Genomic DNA, 21,580 nt, shown 5'->3' on the forward strand with positions numbered 1-21,580 from the left:
TTTAATCATTGAAACTGTTATATTAAAGGAAAAAAAAAACTATTTACATTTAAATCGTTATTCTACCTACTAAAAAGAATTATTTTATCCACACATTCCTCCACATTATTTGAATGGGTAATGTTATTATTGTCTTAGGAAATCTGTTCGTGTTCATATTTTGATAATAAAAATATTTTATTATTTACAAACAATTGTCGCATTTAATTTGATAGATATTTATTACTATATGATAAATATTTTTTAAAATTATTGCCTATTTCTACTAAATATAAAAGCACTAGGTTGTGTTAAATATAATATAACCAAATGTTTCCAGAAATTGATGTATTGATTGTCTCCTATAGTAGTGCAAATTGATCAGCAGATTGTAGCTATCATAGAATTGTGTAATCTCTATCTACAACGATTCAATGTTTTCAATGTTCTTGTTGTACACATTATGTGCATATACTAATTAGTAGAGTTGTATTACATCGAACACTCAGTTTGCGCGTTCCTTAAATGTTATATTACAGAAAATTAAAAGTAAAATATTGCGCCAATATTTAATTAGATACATAAGGATGTTTTATGGAGGGTGTTCTTTGAAATAAATATAAAAATTGTCATTCGAAAAATATCTTTTATGTGTCGCTATTATCATGTCGATGTGATGATTACATATTTGAAACAATATATTATAAATGTAATTTAAATTATTATATCGATAAATTGTATCAATAATGTACATGTGTTTTATTAAAAATATACTCATTTATATAAACTCTTATACTTAGTGGAAAAAAAGATTAAAATTAGTTATTCTAATTAAGCTAGATAATTTATAGTAATATTGATGAATTAATTTGAGATTGAGTCACTATCCAATGAAGTTAATTAATGTATTTTTCAATTTTATATACAACTCAAGGTCCCTGGGTCTCTATGGCACTAGTGTCGATGCAGCGCAATAATAAGTCACAAGATTGTTTAATCGACACCTAAAGAAAAATATTTTTTTTATGACCTGTCAATACATTGACAGGTCATAAAAAAAATATTTTTACGTTACTAATTTTGAAGCACTCAATCAGGGTCTAGAACTTTTAAGCTTACTGCGTTAGAAACACAACACTTACAAATTATATTTTTATTAAATGCAGGCTAAAAAATAAAATACGTCTTTATTGTACAAAAATACTAGGCAACTTAACAAGCTGGGTGGGTTCAGACGTTTCATAATTGTTGTGCTCCATCTTAATACCAGGGGCCCAAGTCTGCTATTGCGATAGAGTCTACGTGGTCGAGCTATGAAAAAAAACCTAATGGAAAAATATGATTTGCAACAGATCTACAACAAATGGTCAAAGAAGTTTGTTTGAAGTTTTAAGACCAGCCGTGCGCGGTCTTTTCTTAAATAAATTAATATTTATAGTTGTGGAGCAAAGAGTAAAATAAAAGTAGAATCCCAATTACCCACGGTTCAGGCTTATCTAATATCAAGGGTGATAACGGAAATTGTATTTTATTTTTCATTAGTTATTTTTGTTAACACGTACACATAATTATTGTAATAGCAGACTTGGGATATTGTGGTGTTACATTTTTAAGTACTGAAGTGTACTTATTAATAAGTATTTATAGATGAAATAAAGCTATCAACGACATCTCTGATCACGAACTATAGACCTCCCAGCTTGTTTGCGTCTAAAGTCTTAACACCTTATAGGAGTTCCATCTGGGTTAGAAGGTAACTTGGGTTTACACACCTTTTTTCGCCCTTCTGCGCTGCTCACCATCGTACAGGTAAAGGTGAAATAGCCACATGATGATGATTTTGTATAATAGGTGTGCGAGTATTGTTTGCGAATGTTGTTTTCGTCGTCAAGTGCACGAGTAACTGATTTAGAAACTGAGACGTATCTGTTGTTCTCTTTTGGACTGTGCAATGATCTCAAATTCTTGGGTTTCACATATTTAGCATGAGACTGTGGATACGAGTATTTGACTTTACCAGTTCCTGGCGTAAGTGTTACAGTCTGCGCTTGAGACGGGGAATCTCTGGAACCTACAACGTATGTTTTGTCTTTCGATGCAACGGATTTGACACTTCCAGTAAAGCCAATTGGTATTGTGTAACCTCCAGTACCAGGAATGCGCTCACCAGGCTGATAAACTTTACTTTCATCTGGGATTTCTGAATTTCTTTGAGTTATCTCGGCGTCATGATTTTTTAAGGCACCTAAAACGATTTGTTGGTTATTACCACCTAAAGTTTGTCGTACTTCAAGCCCTTTTCTACTTGGACTTAAATATGATTGATGGGATGGGGAATCTCTCGTAAAATCATCATAATTGGAATAATCACCTTGGTCCACGTCCGTTGCATCATTGCCATCAGTGTCAAAACCAACATCCGTATCATAATTGTCAGGCTGATTCTCATCCTTATCTGTAGTAAATTCGTAATCTGTATTTGGAATATAATTTGTGTTGAAAGATTTTCTACTATTTATTAAAATAGGCCCACCTGGAATATATTGGTTTACGGAGGACGGAGTTTTGTGATGATCTAAATGCGTATGACTGGAATATCGACTTTCTGACTTCTTCATCGTTTCATCCATTGCGTATTCTGTAGTAGATTCTTCTCTAATTAGCTTTGACTCAAATGAGGATTGCTCCGAGGTCGGTAATTCAGGTAAAGTCGTTATTGATTCTGGCGGTGTTCTTTCAGTGTTCGAAAATTCAGACACTTCGGTCATGTCTACGTTTATGTTTTTCTCATTTTCATCAAAAACGTCAATTTTTTCAAAAGAAAGTCTATTTGGAAATACTGTATCCTTATCTAGACTAGAACCTGACTGAGCCGCTCCATTATATGTTATACCATATTTGAAGGTACCGTGTAGTTGCGATTGAGACTGGCCGGTGCGCCCACTTGATTGCGCTGATGCTACACCTCCACCCATAAATGGAGTTTGTTGAGAATCGTGCAACATTTTGTCACTGTCTTTGTAGGGTGTGAATCCAATTTGAGCTTGAGAAGAAGTACTGCCGGGACCACGAGCTTGAGCATCGGCCATACCACCTTTGACGGTACCTTGTACTTGTGAGTTTGAAGAATGCATAACACCGTTACTCTGGGACTGTGTCTGAAGCGACCCAGTTTCAGAACCAAGTTGAACAGTAGCTTGAGATTTATTATTTCGACCGCTGCCAGACGCAGAACTAGAAGCTCCCTTTTTCCCGCCACTTACTTCACTTTGCGCTTCCTTATTATCACCAGTGATTTGTGCTTGTGCTTGGAAGGATCCAGAGCCCGTGTATGTTCCATGTACATTTGTTTGCGCTCTCTCTTTGTCATTGCCACCTTTGGCTGATGCACTGGCAGAGGTGCCGTTTGAAGCTTGAGCAACACTGGCTTCAGCTTCAGAATCATCGCCATCGACCGAAATAGCATTTGGGTCCATATAGTTTTGAGGAATACCTACATAAAAATAATAATAATATTAAATTAAATTTAGTTTTTTTACTTATTACTTCAAATATGAAGTTAGTTTTACATACCATTATTGTCATTATGTTGCCCAACTGGGATCTGAAACCAAAATAAGATATTTAAAGTTAAGTTTTGTTTAGTTGCTAATATATTTTGTTACTTTCCTAATTCTTATTTTATTTTACTACTTACCCCCTGGTTTGTCTGTGGATTGCCGTATTGCCCCACGGTCCCGGTCAGTGTGCCCTGGGGATCATATGATGCACCATTAGGACCTAGAGGACCTACGCCGCCACTGGGACTCCCGTGGGGTCCTTGTCCTGTACCACCTGATACAAAGTTATTCGTTGACGGGAAGTTATATGATCCTTCAGATAAACCTGGGAGCGAATTACCGTTCGTTTGGCCATATTTCCCGTTAAATCCTTCTGGGGTTTGTGAACCATACGGCCGGCCAGTAAGGTCGATACCATATTGCCCTTGCGGAATATTTGTTCCAACTCGACCACCGGAACTGTACTGCTTATCAGGAGTACCTCCTAAAGATCCAGTTCCAAATGAACCTGGTAGGCTGGTTGGAACAGTTCTACCACTGGATTCATACGATCCGTCTGGCCGCGTACCTATTTTATCCTGTTCAAAATTACCTGTACCATATGAACCTTCGGGAGTATTATCATAATTTTTATTAGAACCACCTGGAACAAACTGTCCTCCTGGGATATTAGGTCCTCCAGTTCTATCATAGTAACCAATTCGGCCGTTTGGTCCACCAGGACTGTCAGTGCCATACTGACCTTCAGGCCCGGGACTAGGAACACCGTAGTTTTTAGATGCATTAGATTCATCTGGTTGATTGGTTTCATATGACCCTCCAGAACCTCTTCCTGGTAATTGGAATGTTCCAGGAATATCTTTTCCAAACTGACCAGAAACTCCATTTGGTTTAACAGCTAAATTTACATCATTACGTCCTGAAACTCTATTAGGTCCACCAGGGACACCAAATTGACTTGCAGTTCCTGTAACTCCACTAGGCCCACCAGGGACACCAAATTGACTTGTAGGTCCAGTAACTCCACTAAGCCCACCAGGTACACTAAATTGGCTGGTAGGACCATTAACTCCAGTAGGCCCACCAGGGACACCAAACTGACTAGTAGGGCCAGTAACTCCGCCAGGCGCACCAGGTACACCAAATTGGCCGTTAGGTCCCTGAACACCATTGGAAACACCTAATTTATTTGTAGGTCCTGTGATTCCTCTAGGCCCACCCGAATCACCAAATTGGCTGGGAGGTCCAGAAACTCCATTAGGTCCACCAGAAACACCAAATTTACTAGTAGGTCCAGTAATTGCATTAGGCCCACCAGGGACACCCAATTGACTTGTCGGCCCACCGGGTCGTTCATTACCAGAACTGTAAAATCCGTTAGGTTGATTTTGATTATTATTTGTACTATACGGTCCAGTAGAGGGTGCCAGTGGTCTTCCGAGATTCATACCATCAGGATTAGTTTGCGTAGATATTAAGTTATTTGGTACTCCGCCTCCAGGATACTGATTGCCACTTAACGGGTTTCTGCCTAAAGAGTTTGATATTTCATTTCCAGGTCCGTACCTATAAACGCCCCCACCTGGTGCACCATTGGGAAGAACACAACAGAAATAGTTATTTCCATCAGGACCTTTGATTGGACCAGACGCCATTGGCCACGTGTAACCTACACCTCCACTTATTCCATTTTGAGGATAACTCCTACCTCCATTTATTCCAACTGGAGGAAAACCTACACCACCAGTTCCAGTTGTTCCAGTTGTAGGGTAATTTACACTTTCTTTCGTTCCACCCGCAGGAAAACCCACCCCTCCAGTCGAACCGAATGGGTAACCTCCACTGGGAGAGTTACCTCCCCCTCCCATGGTTCCGCTAGAAGGATAACCTCCGCCTTCGCTGGTCCCACTTGGAGTGTAACCGCCATTTCCAGATGTTCCACTTGGTTCCGAATAACCTCCACTTCCTGCCATTCCACTTACAGGGTAGCTATCACCTACGGTTGTTTTACTGGGAGGGTAAGTCCCACCTCTAGGCGTTCCACCCGGTGAATAAGTGCCACCTCCGGTCGTTCCAGCTGGTGGATAACCTCCAACTCCCGGTATTTCGCTCGGAGGATAACCCAGACTTCCGGTTGTACCATCTAAGGGGTAACGTCTGCCTCCAGCTGTTCCATCAGGAAGATAACCAGCACCTCCGATTGTACCACTGAAAGGGTGACCTCCACCGCCAGTCGTAGCACCTTCACGATAGCTGCCATCTTCACTTGTTCCAGTTGGAAAATAACCTCCAGTTTGTCCGGTTCTACTTGGTGGGTAATCTCCTTTTCCAGTTCCAATTGGAGGATAACCTCTACTTCCTACCGTGGCTCCTGGAGTATAGTCTCCTTGACTGGTTGTTCCACTTGGAGGGTAGCCAACACCACCGGTTGTTGCACTTGGAGGGTAGCCAACACCACCGGTTGTTGCACTTGGAGGGTAGCCACCACCACCGGTTGTTGCACTTTGAGGGTAGCCACCACCACCGGTTATTGCACTTGGGGGGTAGCCACCATCACCGGTTGTTGCACTTGGAGGGTAGCCACCACCACCGGTTGTTGCACTTGGAGGGTAGCCAACACCACCGGTTGTTACAAATGGAGGGTAGCCACCACCACCGGTTGTTGCACTTGGAGGGTAGCCAACACCACCGGTTGTTGCACTTGGAGGGTAGCCAACACCACCGGTTGTTGCACTTGGAGGGTAGCCACCACCACCGGTTGTTGCACTTGGAGGGTAGTCACCACCACCGTTTGTTCCACTTGGAGGGTAGCCACCACCACCGGTTGTTCCAGTTGGAGGATAGCCTCCACCACCATTTGTTCCACTTAAAGGGTAGCCACCACCACCGGTTGTGGCACTTGGAGGGTATCTTACACCTCCGGTTACTCCACTTGGAGGATAGCCTCCACCACCGTTTGTTCCTCTTGGAGGGTACCCATCACCAACGGTTGTTGCACTCGGAGGGTAGCCACCACTCCCGGCTACTCCACTTGGCTGATAGCCTCCACTGCCGGTTGTTCCTCGCGGAGAATAGCTTCCACCACCATTCGTTCCAGTTGGAGGGTAGCTTCCACTACTAGTTGTTCCACTTGGAGGATAGCCTCCACCAGTGGTTGTTCTCCCATTTGGAGGATAGCCACGTCCACCGTTTGCTCCACTTGGAGGGTATCCTCCACTACCAGTCGTTCCACTTGGAGGATAGCCTCCGCTACCGGCTGTCCCACTTGGAGGATAGCCACCTCCACCGTTTGCTCCACTTGGAGGGTAGCCTCCACTACCCGTGGTTCCACTTGAAGGATAGCCACCACCAACTGTTGTGCCACTTGGAGGGAAGCCGCCACCACCAATTGTTCCACCGGAAGGATAGCTTCCACCACCGTTTGGTCCACTTGGAGGATAACTTGCACCACCTGGAGTTACGGAGGTTTGTGTACCGGGGGGGTTGTATGCGCCATTTTGATTATACCCGGGCCTTTGACCTCCACCATCTGGAGTATAACCTTGCCTTGATACACTTGGTCGCTTAAGATTTTCAACTTCATGATCCGATTTTCCGTAGCAATCATCACAGCTTGGGTCATATATTGATTGGCTCTGAGCTTGACCCATACCGCTGTTTCCACCTAAAATTAAAACAAAACCACGTTCAGAGATTCCGATTTAACTTAACTATTGTAACAGTCAGATTTTAAAATACAGCGGAGCTGCGTGTAGCTTGTAGGTTTAGTATAGGATTAGGGAAGCTTTAAAGACTAGTATAAGGAAAATGAATTAGTAATTCTTTTCAAAGTTTTACAAAAATAGATTATATGTTTTTCACAGTATGCTATATTTTACAATTTAAATCTGTTCTCTTTTAAACCTTTCAGGATATCAATATTTCTACCCTAACTAACTGCAAAGCAAATTGAGGGCTACAATTCTATGTTATTATTTCTTTCTAAATGGCAAATTATATCGATAGTTAAGTTGCTAATGAATTTACAAAATATGGATTAATTTGTAAATTCATTAGCAACTTCGATATTACTTACTGACACTAGCCCTCGAAGAATCCGCGGCTGAGAGGGCCTCCGCTTTCCCCTCATCTTTACCGTTGCCCCGGTCTATTGCCAAGTACTGAGATTGTGTTTGTCCTCGGTACCTGCCTCTGGGTGTGTTACCTTGTCGACGCACTCTAATACTGTTGCCTAAAGTTCCCGCCACTTCTGACCAATCGGGTGTATGGTCGTGTTTGGTGACCCGTTTGCAAATTATCGTCTTTATTGAGGGTGTTCCATTAAGGGGCTTAATCTAAAAACAAGGAAATGCTAAAATTAGTTAACTTACACTTCCATATCATAATTTGTTATTGGGCACGTATTCAGGCATTGTTTGCCTTGACACGGTTTATAAAATTGCTCCATTAAAACTTTGTACCTACATATTAATTTGGTAACAATTCGGGTCACAGAAAAACGAGATAGGCCTTGGTTTTAAATGAAATTAGTTTATCACTTCTTATGATAAACTATCGTACAAGTTCCAACTTAAATAGTAGTTGTGTAGCTACTTTGCGCAGTTGCTTTTTATTTTAACTATTATTGAAAATCAGTTCGCGATCAGCGCGTAAGTAACCGATAGGCCAAGAATCTTTTAAGAGAGCGGATCTAAATTTCCATATGTACCTATCCTAACCTCATTAATGCTCTTACTGTCCGGTTACTCGTACTTATGCCCTAATTCAAAAGCAAAATTTTAGATCATGCAATTAAATTTAGCTTGTTTCTGCAAATATTAGTGTGACATTTTATTTAACTGATTCTATATAAGCGATATTTAGGTCAACGTGCTCACAAAACGATCGAGAGCAAAAGTTTACTGACACATATTACTTTGCTTAAGTAATAAAAGAGATAACCTTATGTATAAATAACAGTCTAAATACTTCAACAACTAATTAATTGTTATCTGTAAATATGTGGAAACTACTATCTTAAACTGAGTTTAGAATGTGTTATGATCCAAACTTTCTTATTAGTAAGTATTTAAAAAAGTAAATATATGTTTCAAGAAATTCTGGTTTCCTGGCTCGTTAAATAATAGGTAGAATACCTACTCTTATCATGAGTTTTAAGTAAGCATTTGTAAATCGCTTCTGTCTTAAACCTTTCTCAACATTGTCTTAATATAAACTCAAATAATTCAACACAAAGCAATTAATTATGGTTACGATTCTATGTATTTCTATCCTTGTAATAGACAAATTAAATCTATGATTATTTTAATTGCCTTAACTTTTCGAAGCCTAAATCAAACAACAATGAGGCAATTGAAGCGAAGTGTTATACAAAAGAAGCGGTACCTCGTGATTAGGACTTCGGACAACATCGGGAGGAAACCTGCATGCCTAATAAATTTCCATAATGTTCTAAAGGCGTGTGCAGTCTCCTTTCTGCAATTGGCCACCGTGGTGGAATACAATCTTAAAATTTATCATTCTGGGGGAGAAGACCCATGCCCTGTAGGGCCGGTTATACGTGGTTGGCAGTGGATGGTGCTGATACAATTGGTTTTTAATAAATAAATAAATAAATAAATATACTACGACAATACACACATCGCCATCTAGCCCCAAAGTAAGCGTAGCTTGTGTTATGGGTACTGAGATGGCTGATGAATATTTTTATGAATTATATACATAATACTTAGAAAATACATATAAACACCCAGACATTGAAAAACATTCATGCTCATCACACAAACATTTTCCAGCAGTGGGAATCGAACCCACGGCCTTGGGCGCAGAAAGCAGGGTCGCTGCAAACTGCGCCAATCGGCCGTCAAATTTTAATGTATCAGTCGCAATGCTTCCATAGGTTATCCATACTTCCATACCTAGATAATCTTTCACGCATAATACACTAAATCTTTACGCATAATACATTAAGTATAGAGGTCCAGAGTTCTGACCCCGGTATTAGCTATTTGGGAATTTATTGTAGACTATAAATTCCCAAATAGCTAATACCGGGGTTTTACTGACCAAGATAAACTAAGCTATTTAGCGTTCCAGTAGGTACGCTCCCGCGTATAAAAATCGTTGGTTTGGGGTTAATACTGCCATACTCCTAATAGGTTAATGCTTTACCAACGTAGACAGCATCAATATTGCATATTATGAAAATTAGGCTATACTCGGCGAAAAGCAGGAGAATCGGTATGATGTAATTTATAAATTCTTCAATCCTTATACTCCACACGAAACACGCACAGTTCGCTCCGAAACCGGAGCATCCTCAGGAGATGTTGACTTAACAATGAATAATTGTTGTTGGCTTAACAATTATTCTCTGTTCTCTCGATAGCTTTTCGCGGAGAATAGCAAATTTAGCTTAATTTTCATAATATATCATGGATTTCCGCAAAGTAACGCCTTCTTCTATCCAATATCAATATTGCAGTCAAGGGCTATTTTGAAGTGGAATAAAAACAAAAAAACTTATTGCCTGAAAAGATATAGGATACTTTTAAGCTGAAAATTCAGTCACCGCCAGGGTTTCAATAAAACGGATACAAACCTGGACGAGGTGATGGGAAAATGAGAATCTACGCTGATACTTTATGGCATACATTTACGTTTAATCAGTTGAATGTGAAATTAAATAAGGCTAGTTCTACATCGTTCATAAAACATACGCAGTGACAACCGAGGTTGTGTTAACATTCAAGGTCAAATCTTATACTTATATATAAAGCTGAAGAGTTGGTTTGTTTCTTTGTTTACTTGAACGCGATGATATCAGGAACTACTTTTCCGATTTCCGGTCCGAAAAATTATGTCAGAGGAAGACTATAGGCTATATCATCACGATCAGACCAATAGGAGCATAGCACCAATGAAGAATGTTTTAAAATCGGGGGTTATTTTTCCGCTGCGTGCACTGCGTAAACGGTTAAAGTTTCGTTAAAATCATGTATCACAAAGTTGTTCTTCTTTAAAAGTGCTATGATAAAGCCTGCGACAGCATATATATATCTTTTAAAAATGCCCATTTTCAATATTTAATCTATCCGTAATCTATAGATTAATTACTTTGCAACATTGTTATTGTCAAAAAATATTTATACAAGTTTTTACAAATAACAACTTGCCTAAGTAGCTTATCAACAGTTGACAGACAGATTGAATGTAGAAAACGGAATTGAATGTAGAAACGTTATACGCCGACGAAGTCGGGAGAGACCGAGTAGGGTCAATATGGCTTCAGCAAAAAGGTAATGGTCAATAATTATTCACACACGTAGATACGTACACAAATGCGATTTACACTACTTACATAACAAATTACACCATTTACACTAATTAATTATGGTTGTCAATTTTCTGTACGTTACTTTTATATGAAATTTGAATTATAATTCCTATAAATCGGCCGTTGTTCATACTTTTCATGGGTGGTCCTAATTCCTACAAATAAACAACTGCCCTAGAATATTTCTGTATTTGTCCCCTACAGGAGTTTGGTCATCAATGTATTTGATGACCGAAAATGGACCGTGAGTAAATTTAACGATTTAAAAAATAAATAAATAAGAAAAGCAAAAATATTAACCTTCCAGGCTGTATTATCGCAGTGCAATGGAATTAAGAGAATTGTACATATTCGCAACGCTACACTCAGGTTTAATAACTTTGTTTATTGATGTAACTTCAAAAATTCAGCGGGTTTAATATAACGTAGTTTTTCTTTAATTCATTCCAGATATAATTTCAATCTCATTATTCGTTTACAGTCAAAGTTATATTAAAACGCAAAGTTACCCAAAACATATTTTATGGCATAGCACACGACCTTTAAACCGTTGTCAATAAAAAAATTAATAAAAAGACATAATTGAATGATTTACCTTCACCTTGAAGAACTCCCGATGAGCCGAGATATCACTAAGACCACAATAACTAGCAATGTTTGCTTTCGAACGAATATCATCAATATCTTTTGCATCCTGTATATTAATTACCCAAGAAATACATGTTTGAGTGCCTGGCAGTTGGCACAGTAGGTGTTTCTGCAAACATTATGTTATGCTTGTAAACAACTTTAAGATACTTATATAGCTATTAGCGTAATATCATCTGATTATTTAAAAGTAGGACATGTTTTATAAAACTACTAAGTAATGACAAATTTAAATATTAATAGAATTTTCTTATAAATATAAGAAAACAATACTGTGTTTTAAGATTAGAATTTAATAGGACTGAAAAAAAGGAAGGAGTAAGTAAGATAAAATGGAAGCAAAAAAAAAAACAAAATTCCTGCTTTCGTCTTACCTGAGGTAGTGAGTAGATATTTGTTAGAAATGATAGTATTAGTATTTTAGAAACGAGCCGCGGAGGACTCAGCGCCTGCGAAGCACGCATTTCGGCGAAAGACGAACAAACTCTGTGCACACCCAGGCGCACCGCCCGCCACCTGACCCCTGAACTAAGATGAACTCTCGCAAGATACCCAGTTCACCCACCCAATTTTAATGATAGTGCTCGTTCGCCACACTTGCGCATAAGGAAGTGACAAATCTAGATAAGACTGTACTCGATTTGCGAATTTAGTTTCCAAGATGTAGTAACATTTAGGAAATATTGCTAAATCCGTTTGGTTTTTATCAATTTCTTGCATGTTGTAAAGTTGATGACCTTGTTTTAAAAATGTACTTATGGGTAACGCACTTTACCCATTACCAACTTATTTCGTTTAACAATTTTCGCGTAGCATTTCGTAGCACGGCGTAGCTTCTATGTCGATGGTTTAAAACTATATTTAATGTGACTGATTATATTGGACCCACTACTAACCCGATATTCTGCTGACAGAATCAGAAGAGCCGTAGTCCAGAATCAAGATTTGTAGACTACACATCTTATGGAGAACTCTCAGGTTGGCGGTTACCTAACGATGTTTTTTCCTTTTTTCTTATTGCAAGTCATATTTAAATACAAAAATTAAATAGCACAGATTTCGAATTCTATAAGATTTAGTAACCCGTCTTTTGTAGCAAACAAAAAGAACGGTTTTGTGATTTAAAATTTTACATTTTGAATGTTTCTTATGTTGGCAGCAGATTGGCGCAGTGAGCAGCGACCCTGCTTTCTTAGTCCAAGGCTGTGGGTTCGATTCTCACAACTGGAAAATGTTTGTGTGTGCTTAGTACCCATAAAACAAGTTACGCTTACTTTGGGGCTCTAGCCCCAAAAAATACAGACATCGCTATTTATGGCGATGTGTGTATTTTTAAAATAAAAAACCCATTTGTATTTAAATGTTTTTTTATTAAAAACTATAAATCAACGAGTATAAAGCTGATAAAATTGTTTAAAAACGTGTGTGATCGTTGATGGCGCGGATAGATAACGCGATTAACTATTCGGTACAAAACATCTCCTAAAATACGAGATAATTTAGCGAATTTATTACTATTATTTGTTAGATAAATATTATTGCTTCATTTTGTGCATTGTAACGTGAACATTTTCAAATAATGATACACTCTCGAATCTATAATGTATACCTACTTAAATACTATTTCATTGAAATACTCGTAAATCTCACTGAAAAAATTATTTAATATAATATAAGTAGCTCCTTCGAGTTGAGCAAATGTTTACTGGGTCCTTATAATCTAGTTATTTCGGAGCTCACATTTGTGTCTTTCTTTTTATACGAGTGAGCATGATATACGAAGCGCTGCGAGTAATATGTGGGATGGGAATCCCCGGGGCTCTTGGAAGGACCAACACGGCGATAATATTCGGTTCCATCACCGCAATCGCATGCCAGACGACTTTCTGAACCACTACTCTCCAATTGATATTTCGGGACTACGATTAAACTTTCTGTAGACTTAGTTGGAGGGCAATGACTATGGCTCCTTCCGTAAACAGGGTAGTGATGCGGCGTTCCATTCTGTCTGTGAGTGTGCTTTTCCTGAGCATGATGCTGGCAATCGTGATGGATTTGCGTGCTGCGTCCGCTGTGACTTCGACCATGGCTCTTTGATCGATTCTGGTGCTTAACACTCGTATCTAAGTAACCATAACCAAAGCCATAGCCTCCTATAGCTTTCGTTGCCAAATTATCCCAAGACTTTGGTTTTACGTGCTGGTGTGCACTTTGATATTGGATCTTGGGAGACGATTTTGCCTCTGAGCGGTCGTTGTCCCAAAACAGTGTATCGCTACTGAGTGAAGTGCTGTAGCTAGAAGCTGAGTTATCACAAGGTATAGTCGCGTTACTAGTAGCATATGATTGTAAACTGCATTGGCTTGTTTGGGTCGATTCAGTTGTCAAATAACGATATCGATTGGAACAGTGTCCTGAGCTACAAACCTTTTTCGCGTGATTATGTAAGATTGTATCAGGTTTTTGAGTTGATTTGTCGACTTGCTGACCTTTCTCTTTCCTTTTATGCTCCTTAGAACATTCTTTCTTTCTGCGAACTTTCTTTCTAGAGTTTGGAACACAGTGTGGATCACAGCAAGGACTAGCAAGGTCGTAGGCTTCAAGACTGTTCGCATCTTGGTTGTTGTAGGCCGGCATACATGGCGCACATCCGTGACTATGACTGCTTCTGTGTGTTTTAGTGTGCTTTCCATTAGCGGGCTTATACTCCTCAGAAGCTCGGTGACATTCACCGGAAGTTTTGACAACATAATGATGGCATTCGCGTCTATTCCTCGGCGATCCTACAGTTATTACAAAGCCACCGGTCCGCAAATTCGGTTGAATAATACACGCACCGTATCTTGGGTCTAAATACTGATACATGAACACGTTCGTTTGAGGGGGCTTAGCGGCAGTAACGTTCTCACTCGACAGTGTAGGTCGACAGTAAACACTATTAATACTATCAGTTATATTATTTTCCTCGCTGTCCGAAATAATATCTGACGGAGAAGATTTTTTCTTTTGTGAAGGTAAACTGTGCGTTTTCCAATTTGTGTCATAAACCTGTCTCTCACGAATGCTTAATTGTTCGAGTTCCCGCATTTTCGATTGCAGAGTACGTTGGATGTTGATGTACTTGAGGTGGAGTTCAACTTTGCGTACACAGTCTTCAAAGATTACTACGATACGCATACGCGAATCGCAAGAGCTGATGGCAGCGACGATGGTAGCATGGTCTGCGCGCTCCACGTCTGTTCCGTTGATGGAGAGGATCACGTCTCCCTCTCGCATGCCCGCCGCGGCGGCAGGGCCATCTGCTTCAACGTGGTCCACATATGTTATCACCTCTATTTCTTGCTCCTGTAAACACATATGACGTAGGATTTTATTCAATTATCGATTAGTGTAACTATGGATAATATCAGAATTAAGTGACCTTAAAAGTAATGCGCTTGCATGCATAATGCTTATTCATCCTTCTTTTTAGGTTGTATTGTATAAATAAGTATTGCAAAACTCTGAAGGATGTTTCAAACCTGACATGCTTTTGAGAAAATAAGACTAAGAATTATTAAGTTCTTAACGAATATTGGTGAGGAGTGTAATCAAGCATTTTATTGCAATTTTTGATGAGTCGTAAATTTACGTATATTTAATTAAGTATTTAATTACAATTTTAGACCAAAATGTTAAAAATAAACCAATACGTATACCTTTTTATAGTGGATGCCGTAGCTCTGCAGTGTGAACCCGTAGCTTCCATTTTTCTTCTCAACAATGATGGTGCGTCTTCGGCAGTCCTCTTCTGATTTTCCTCCAGCACGTTCAGACTTAATTGATTCCCGTATCTGTAATAAAGATTCTTTTAGTACTTCGTCGTTATCATCATCTGCTAATTAATGTCCCATCGCTGGCCACAGGCCTCTTCTTTCATGTAAGCGATGATTATAGCTTTTAGATCCTCCACGCTGCTTCAATGCTTTTGCAGGTTTTAACGAATATTACAAAATCAGATAAAAAAAAATTAAGTTTTGGGCTCGAAACGAAAGCAAGATTGAACCAAGAACAACAAAATATATAGGATACAAAGTGAGAGAGCTGATATTTAGTTTAAAGTAAGTCCTGGGATAGAAGTTAGTATCAAGTTTTATGTTTGATCGAGCATATAGACTAAGCATCTCCCTATTTAAACATATTTCTGATGTACTTGTGTATAGCACTAAACTCCTTCTGAACCGATTTTTAAGATTTGTGTGTGTTTTAATGGGTCCCTGGATGGTATGTGTATTTTTAAGTTGGATACATTCAGTACTTAATGAGTCTTCAGCCGAGGATAATGGTTCCATACCAAACGGTAAAAAAAACAATAAATTAGTAGGACTTCGTCTTTCTGTCACAGCCTATTTGCAATAAAATTTAGTTTCTAACCAACAGTTTTTTGAAGTGTTATGATTATTATTTACCTAAATAAATATTTAAATAATAATAATTGAAAAATATACACGAAACAAAATTTCTTATTCGGTGCGCGTGTTTGACACGCCCTTTGCAGGTTTTTGTAAAACAAACCAACGTAAACTTAAGTTTTTCTCTCCTTAAATCCCAAGACAGACAAGACGACAAGAACAGACAAGAGTTCCTTGTTGAGTTGAGTTGATAACAGAAGAAAAAACAGCGAGTGTAGTACCTTGTTTGTGAAACTATGTTTACATCTTCATTGAGGTCAATGACCTTTACATCTTTCGTAACTTATTAAATCAATTTTTCGCCTATAAAATGATGGACTGTAGGATGTTCAATTATTGTTGCGAAATTATTAAGTAAATTTAAGTATATAATGGTTTGTTTTTAGTTCATTGATTATTTATAGGTACTTTATATACGTTTTGGCACGAATGAAAACAAATACGCTTAATTAAACGTACCGAGAGTTTTATAAGAGTTAATTCAACTAAACAAAGCTTGCCCACATTGTATACAAATTGGTTTCAGACATCGTTGAGTATGCGTCGAGAATACTGTAAATATTATTTTCATTTTATGTCACAAATACTTACAGAGTTATCGAGGGAATCGTCTTTGGAATCAGTGCTCAGATGTTTTTTGCCGTTGCTCATGCTGCTTGCACATCTTTCGTTTAGTTTTGGAGAACTCATAGTCAGCCTAGCCCGCCGATAGGCGACACACCTGACATTTGCATTACAACCTCACTTGAGTTTTCCATCGACTTAAACGAAGTTTAGAAAATTGTAGCTTAAACCACTGTAATAAGACTTCATTTAAAATAATCGTGTAATTTTTAGTGCGGCAAATCATTAAGTCTCCCACGCATGCGTCGAATTTGGACATGCGGTTTGGGATTCTTTTTGAAAGCCTTTGTTGGAATTGGCATGTTGAATTTATCGAAAATAACCCTTAGTGACTTTACTTCTTAGAAAATAACATAAAATCCAATATGTATTTTCCTAAGGTTCGATTTTGCTTTAGTTGTTTGTCTTGAACTATAGGATTATGCTATACTTATATATAAGAAAAATACATTTAACTTTCAAGAGTTTACGCCAATTGTAAATAGATGGCGTTATCTTCATGTTCTAATTGTTTAAAAGTAAGAATTTTTTACTCGGAACTAATATTTTAAAGGTACCTACTAGTTTACTGCATAAGAGTAAAAAAAAATAATGATTCAGATATATGTATATTGATATAAGTTTTTTATTTATTCTTTAAAATAATTGTTTTATAAATATAACCTAAAATAAACTATTTAAAACTAAATAAAATCTAAAACGTTCTCGAAACCACCGCAGCGAGGCACAGTTCCTAAGATGCTGGCAGCATTGCCCCTTTGGATGGGCAACTAATTCGTTGGCCAAGGTCTAGAATCACCGGTAGACTCGAAAAAAAGGGCTCTTGCCTCCGGATCCCACTATCATTTGTATAGGTAATACAGGTCTATGGTCCGAAAAGTAATTTATATTCCGTTGACAAGTACTAGGCGTTTTGCTTCCTCCGTGCTATCGAATAATACGAACGCCCTATATAATAGATCTTGAACGCCCTGCCAGTTTAGGACCTTTCATAAATAGTTTCCTTCAAACTAAGGGTGAATAGGCATTGTATAGGCAAACGTGATCCACCCATGGGCTTCTGTTGCTGCATCTACCATCAGGTGTGATTGTAGTCAATGGCAGGTATATCTATATATATTTAAAAAGTACAAAAACTGACAACCGACTATGAACAAATTTAATTTTTATAGAAACTGTCTATAAAAGTTAATAACAAAGATCTTATATGTAACAAACAGGTGTAGTTGGTGGTCACATATTCCATTAAGCTCAGACGACGTTTATTTATTTATTTATTTAGGAAAACCAACCGCTAATACATTTTTTCTTGTCCAAGTTTTTACGTTGCGAGCTAAGTGAATGTTCAGCTTATTACAGGTTTTCACAACGTTAACAAATAATTTCAAAATTAATTACATTTTATATATAACTGCATTACAAAATAAATGTCTAAAAATATTTTAATAATTAAAAATGTTAAAAATATAAATAGAATTAAAATTAAAAATCATATTAAATTAAGAATTAAATTAAAAATTTAATTAAAAAAAAAAAAAAAATAACATCAATGTCCAAGTTTAAGCTTATAAATTTTGAATATTTGATAACATAAGAAGTCAAAAGGAGTTGGAGGTATTACAGCAATTATAATAAATAATAAATAAACTACGACAATACACAAATCACCATCTAGCCCCAAAGTAAGCGTAGCTTGTGTTATGGCTAAGATGACTGATGAATATTTCAATGAATAATATACATAAATACTTATAATAAACACCCTGACATTAAAAAACTTTCATGTTTATCACACAAACATTTTCCATTTGTCAGAATCGAACCCACGTCCTTGAGCTCAGACAGCAAGGTCGCTGTCTTCTGCGCCAATCGGCCGCCGGCGGTCAATTAAATATTGTTGTAAATAAGATTTAAAAGGCTGAGCTGGAAGATAAAGAATGAAAAGGAGAATGTAGTGAGCATTGTCTTACTTTGCATTAATACCTCCCGTTGCCCGGTAGTAAAAATGAATTTAGATCATACACACATCACGCTGGAATATTTTCTCTACGGCAATTCATCTACTTGCTGATATTGAGAATTTGTATTCTGAAATAAGTAACAATTCTTTTCCCGACTCAGAAATTGAACACATGAAGGACTCTTTATATGCCAAATCATAATTTGTTATAATTTGGTAAATCCGATGTTAGTACAAACTTTATTAGTTTCAAGACAAGGTACAACGCATAGGAAGATTGCAGTTGACTGTGGGCCAAAAATACTAGTTTTGATTTTTCCTGGAAACCCCTTTGAAAACTTTGTCCATAAACTTAAACCTACAACACATTCAAATGATTTATATACTACATTAATGATTTCCAACGAAGGAAAGAGAAGTGGGGTAGGCGACATGTAATGAAATAAAATAATGAACAATACAACTTTTATTTAGTAGGTTCACTCAAACTCACAATCAAAGAAAACTTTAAAATATGTATAAATACAAGCAGTGCTTCCTTATAAATTGCTTTATAATTTATTCGAATAACAATTTACTGATTATAAAAACATATGAAGGGATGTGATATTCACCAGCTATAAAACGCTTATTTAATTATAGAACCCACGAAAAGCGCGTAAAATTTCTGTTTTTCTTCAATTTTTTCCTTTACCTGAGAGACTATAAGATATCAAAGATGTTAGAAAATTCAGTTCGCACCAATAATATCAATTTTATTTATTTATACAAAAAAATTAGAAATGTACACGTGAAAGTTTTGTAAAGATGAAAACATCGTTTGAAATTGCGTATATTGTAATAACACAACAGATGTTTACCAGTGGTACTAATTTGCGTATATATTTTGGTATGTGTATCATTGTGGGGGAGGTAAGGGAGTGCACTTTCATCTAGACACTCCAAATGCCAACCTCACCTGCTCGTGGTACCACCTGCTGACTGACGAACGAGGCTCTGGCGGCCGACTAGTGGCGGGATAACCATTAAACTAAACTAGCTAGACTTGAAAAAATGACAGTTGCCGATGTCGGGCAGCAGCGATATCAGCGCAATCAAGTCTAGTGCTGCGATCACCAACCCGCCTGCCCAGCGTGGTGATTAGGGCATTATCCTTATGAGTAGCACAACAAAAAATAGGCCCCTAGTTCCCGGCGGCCCCACTTCTTCCGACTCTGGTAGCGGTCGAGGGGATGGTGGGGCAGGGGGTGCTAAGAATCTCCGGGTAAAAGCCGGCTACCAAAAACAACTGACCTTGGCGACGTACAACGGAAGGACACTAAGGCTCGATGAAAGCATCGCAGAACTCGAGGAAGAACTGAAAAATGTAAGATGGCATATTCTGGGGTTAAGTGAAGTCCGTAGAGAGGGGGAGGATACTACAACTCTAGAATCAGGACACGTGTTCTACTATCGACAAGGAGACAGCCCATCTCATGGTGGCGTCGGATTCCTCGTCAATAAGGTCCTCATTGATAACGTTGTAGAGATATCCAGTGTATCGTCAAGGATAGCGTATCTTATAATTAGACTCACCAAAAGATACTCTTTGAAGGTTGTACAAGTGTACGCTCCAACTTCATCACACTCGGATACCGAAGTCGAAATTATGTACGATGATATTTATAAAGCCTTAAACCACACCACTAAGGCCCACTTCAGCGTTATAATGGGAGACTTTAATGCAAAAGTCGGCACACAGAGCGGTCCCGAATTTGTTTTGGGTCAGCATGGGTATGGGAGCAGAAACCACAGGGGCCAGATGCTGGTAAATTTTCTTGAGATGAACAGTTTGTTCTTGATGAACTCGTTTTTCAAGAAAAGGCCACACAGAAAGTGGACTTGGAAAAGCCCGGATAACATAACCAAAAATGAAATAGACTTCATTATAACGGATAAACGCTATATATTTAGAGATGTTTCTGTGATCAGTAGGTTTAATACAGGAAGCGATCACCGACTTGTTCGAGGCACTCTAAATATCGATTATAAGCTGGAAAGGAAACGTTTGATGAAGTCTTCACTCCGGCCTACAATGTTTCAGACCCAGGCTGGCTCAGATCGCTTTCAGATGGAACTAACAAACAGATTTCAAGCTCTGGAACCTTTAAGCAATATTGACGAGGATTTTGAAACAGTTGCAAATATCATACGGGAAGAAGGCTATAAGTTCTGTGGTACAAGGCGTATGGGCAAAAAGTCTAAGCTCTCAGATGAGACTCTTCAGCTTATGAAAGAGAGGCGTGGAAATGTATTTAAAAGTCAGGCAGAACAACGAGCCATTAATAGAAAAACAAAAAAATCTATACGTAGAGATCTCCGGTGCCTAAATACTCAAAACATACAAAAAGCTATAGAGGAAAACAGGGGGTCCAAGGTATTTACACAAAGTCTTGGAAGAAGCCAAATGACTAAGCTGAAGACTTCAAGTAGTAGAATTGTTAGCACTAAGCCAGATATACTTGCTGAGATAGAAGACTTTTACGGTCGACTATATGAGTCCCAAGTTCCTCAGCCAGAGGAATGCAACCAAGATCCCAGAGCCAAGCTAACCCGCCACTTTACTGACGATCTTCCCGAGGTAAGTTTGGATGAGATCGTTTTGGCCCTGAAACAACAAAAAAATGGAAAAGCCCCAGGTGAAGATGGAATCACCTCAGAGCTAATAAAAGCTGGAGGTACGCCATTACTTAAGGAGCTACAGAGGCTTTTTGATTCTGTTATTCAGAATGGGAGAACTCCGAAGGCGTGGAATAGGAGCATAGTAGTTTTGTTTTTTAAAAAGGGTGACAAAACACTCCTCAAGAACTACCGTCCTATCTCGCTCCTAAGCCACATCTATAAGTTGTTTTCAAGGGTCATCACGAACCGGTTGTCACGTAGGCTCGATGATTTCCAGCCGCCGGAGCAGGCAGGGTTTCGGAGTGGATACAGTACTCTAGACCACATACACACGTTGAGGCAAATTCTACAGAAGTCCAAC

The 21,580-nt window shown here is 38.4% G+C and overlaps 2 protein-coding genes across 2 annotated transcripts; both read right to left on the minus strand.

Annotated features, from left to right (window-relative positions):
• Window positions 1-1,697: 1,697 nt before the first annotated feature.
• LOC120636492 (collagen alpha-2(I) chain-like) lies at window positions 1,698-11,987 on the minus strand. Its single transcript, XM_039907997.1, has 6 exons — window positions 11,898-11,987; window positions 11,471-11,632; window positions 7,615-7,873; window positions 3,677-7,203; window positions 3,553-3,583; window positions 1,698-3,472 (listed from the first exon to the last, which is right to left on the minus strand). The coding sequence occupies exons 1-6, from the start codon at window positions 11,985-11,987 to the stop codon at window positions 1,698-1,700; spliced, it is 5,844 nt and encodes a 1,947-aa protein (XP_039763931.1).
• Window positions 11,988-13,175: 1,188 nt separating this feature from the next.
• Window positions 13,176-16,713, minus strand: LOC120636282. The gene is made up of 3 exons (XM_039907693.1): window positions 16,566-16,713; window positions 15,222-15,356; window positions 13,176-14,868 (listed from the first exon to the last, which is right to left on the minus strand). The coding sequence occupies exons 1-3, from the start codon at window positions 16,662-16,664 to the stop codon at window positions 13,237-13,239; spliced, it is 1,866 nt and encodes a 621-aa protein (XP_039763627.1). The 5' UTR covers window positions 16,665-16,713; the 3' UTR covers window positions 13,176-13,236.
• Between the last annotated feature and the right edge of the window lie 4,867 nt (window positions 16,714-21,580).

This window comes from Pararge aegeria, chromosome Z (assembly GCF_905163445.1).
Source record: "Pararge aegeria chromosome Z, ilParAegt1.1, whole genome shotgun sequence".
NCBI lineage: Eukaryota > Metazoa > Arthropoda > Insecta > Lepidoptera > Nymphalidae > Pararge > Pararge aegeria.

What these genes read in the sequence shown, in the direction of transcription:
- LOC120636492 (XM_039907997.1), bottom strand. Translation starts at nt 11,987, where the DNA reads ATGCGTGCTTCGCAGGCGCTGAGTCCTCCGCGGCTCGTTTCTAAAATA. An exon ending in GGGAGTTCTTCAAGGTGAAG is followed by an intron (nt 7,874 to 11,470) that starts GTAAATCATTCA and finishes CCTTGTTTTTAG; the next exon opens with ATTAAGCCCCTTAATGGAAC. An exon ending in TTCTTCGAGGGCTAGTGTCA is followed by an intron (nt 7,204 to 7,614) that starts GTAAGTAATATC and finishes TTTTAATTTTAG; the next exon opens with GTGGAAACAGCGGTATGGGT.
- LOC120636282 (XM_039907693.1), bottom strand. Translation starts at nt 16,664, where the DNA reads ATGAGTTCTCCAAAACTAAACGAAAGATGTGCAAGCAGCATGAGCAAC. An exon ending in ACGATTCCCTCGATAACTCT is followed by an intron (nt 15,357 to 16,565) that starts GTAAGTATTTGT and finishes TCTTTATTACAG; the next exon opens with ATACGGGAATCAATTAAGTC. An exon ending in ACGGCATCCACTATAAAAAG is followed by an intron (nt 14,869 to 15,221) that starts GTATACGTATTG and finishes ATGTGTTTACAG; the next exon opens with GAGCAAGAAATAGAGGTGAT.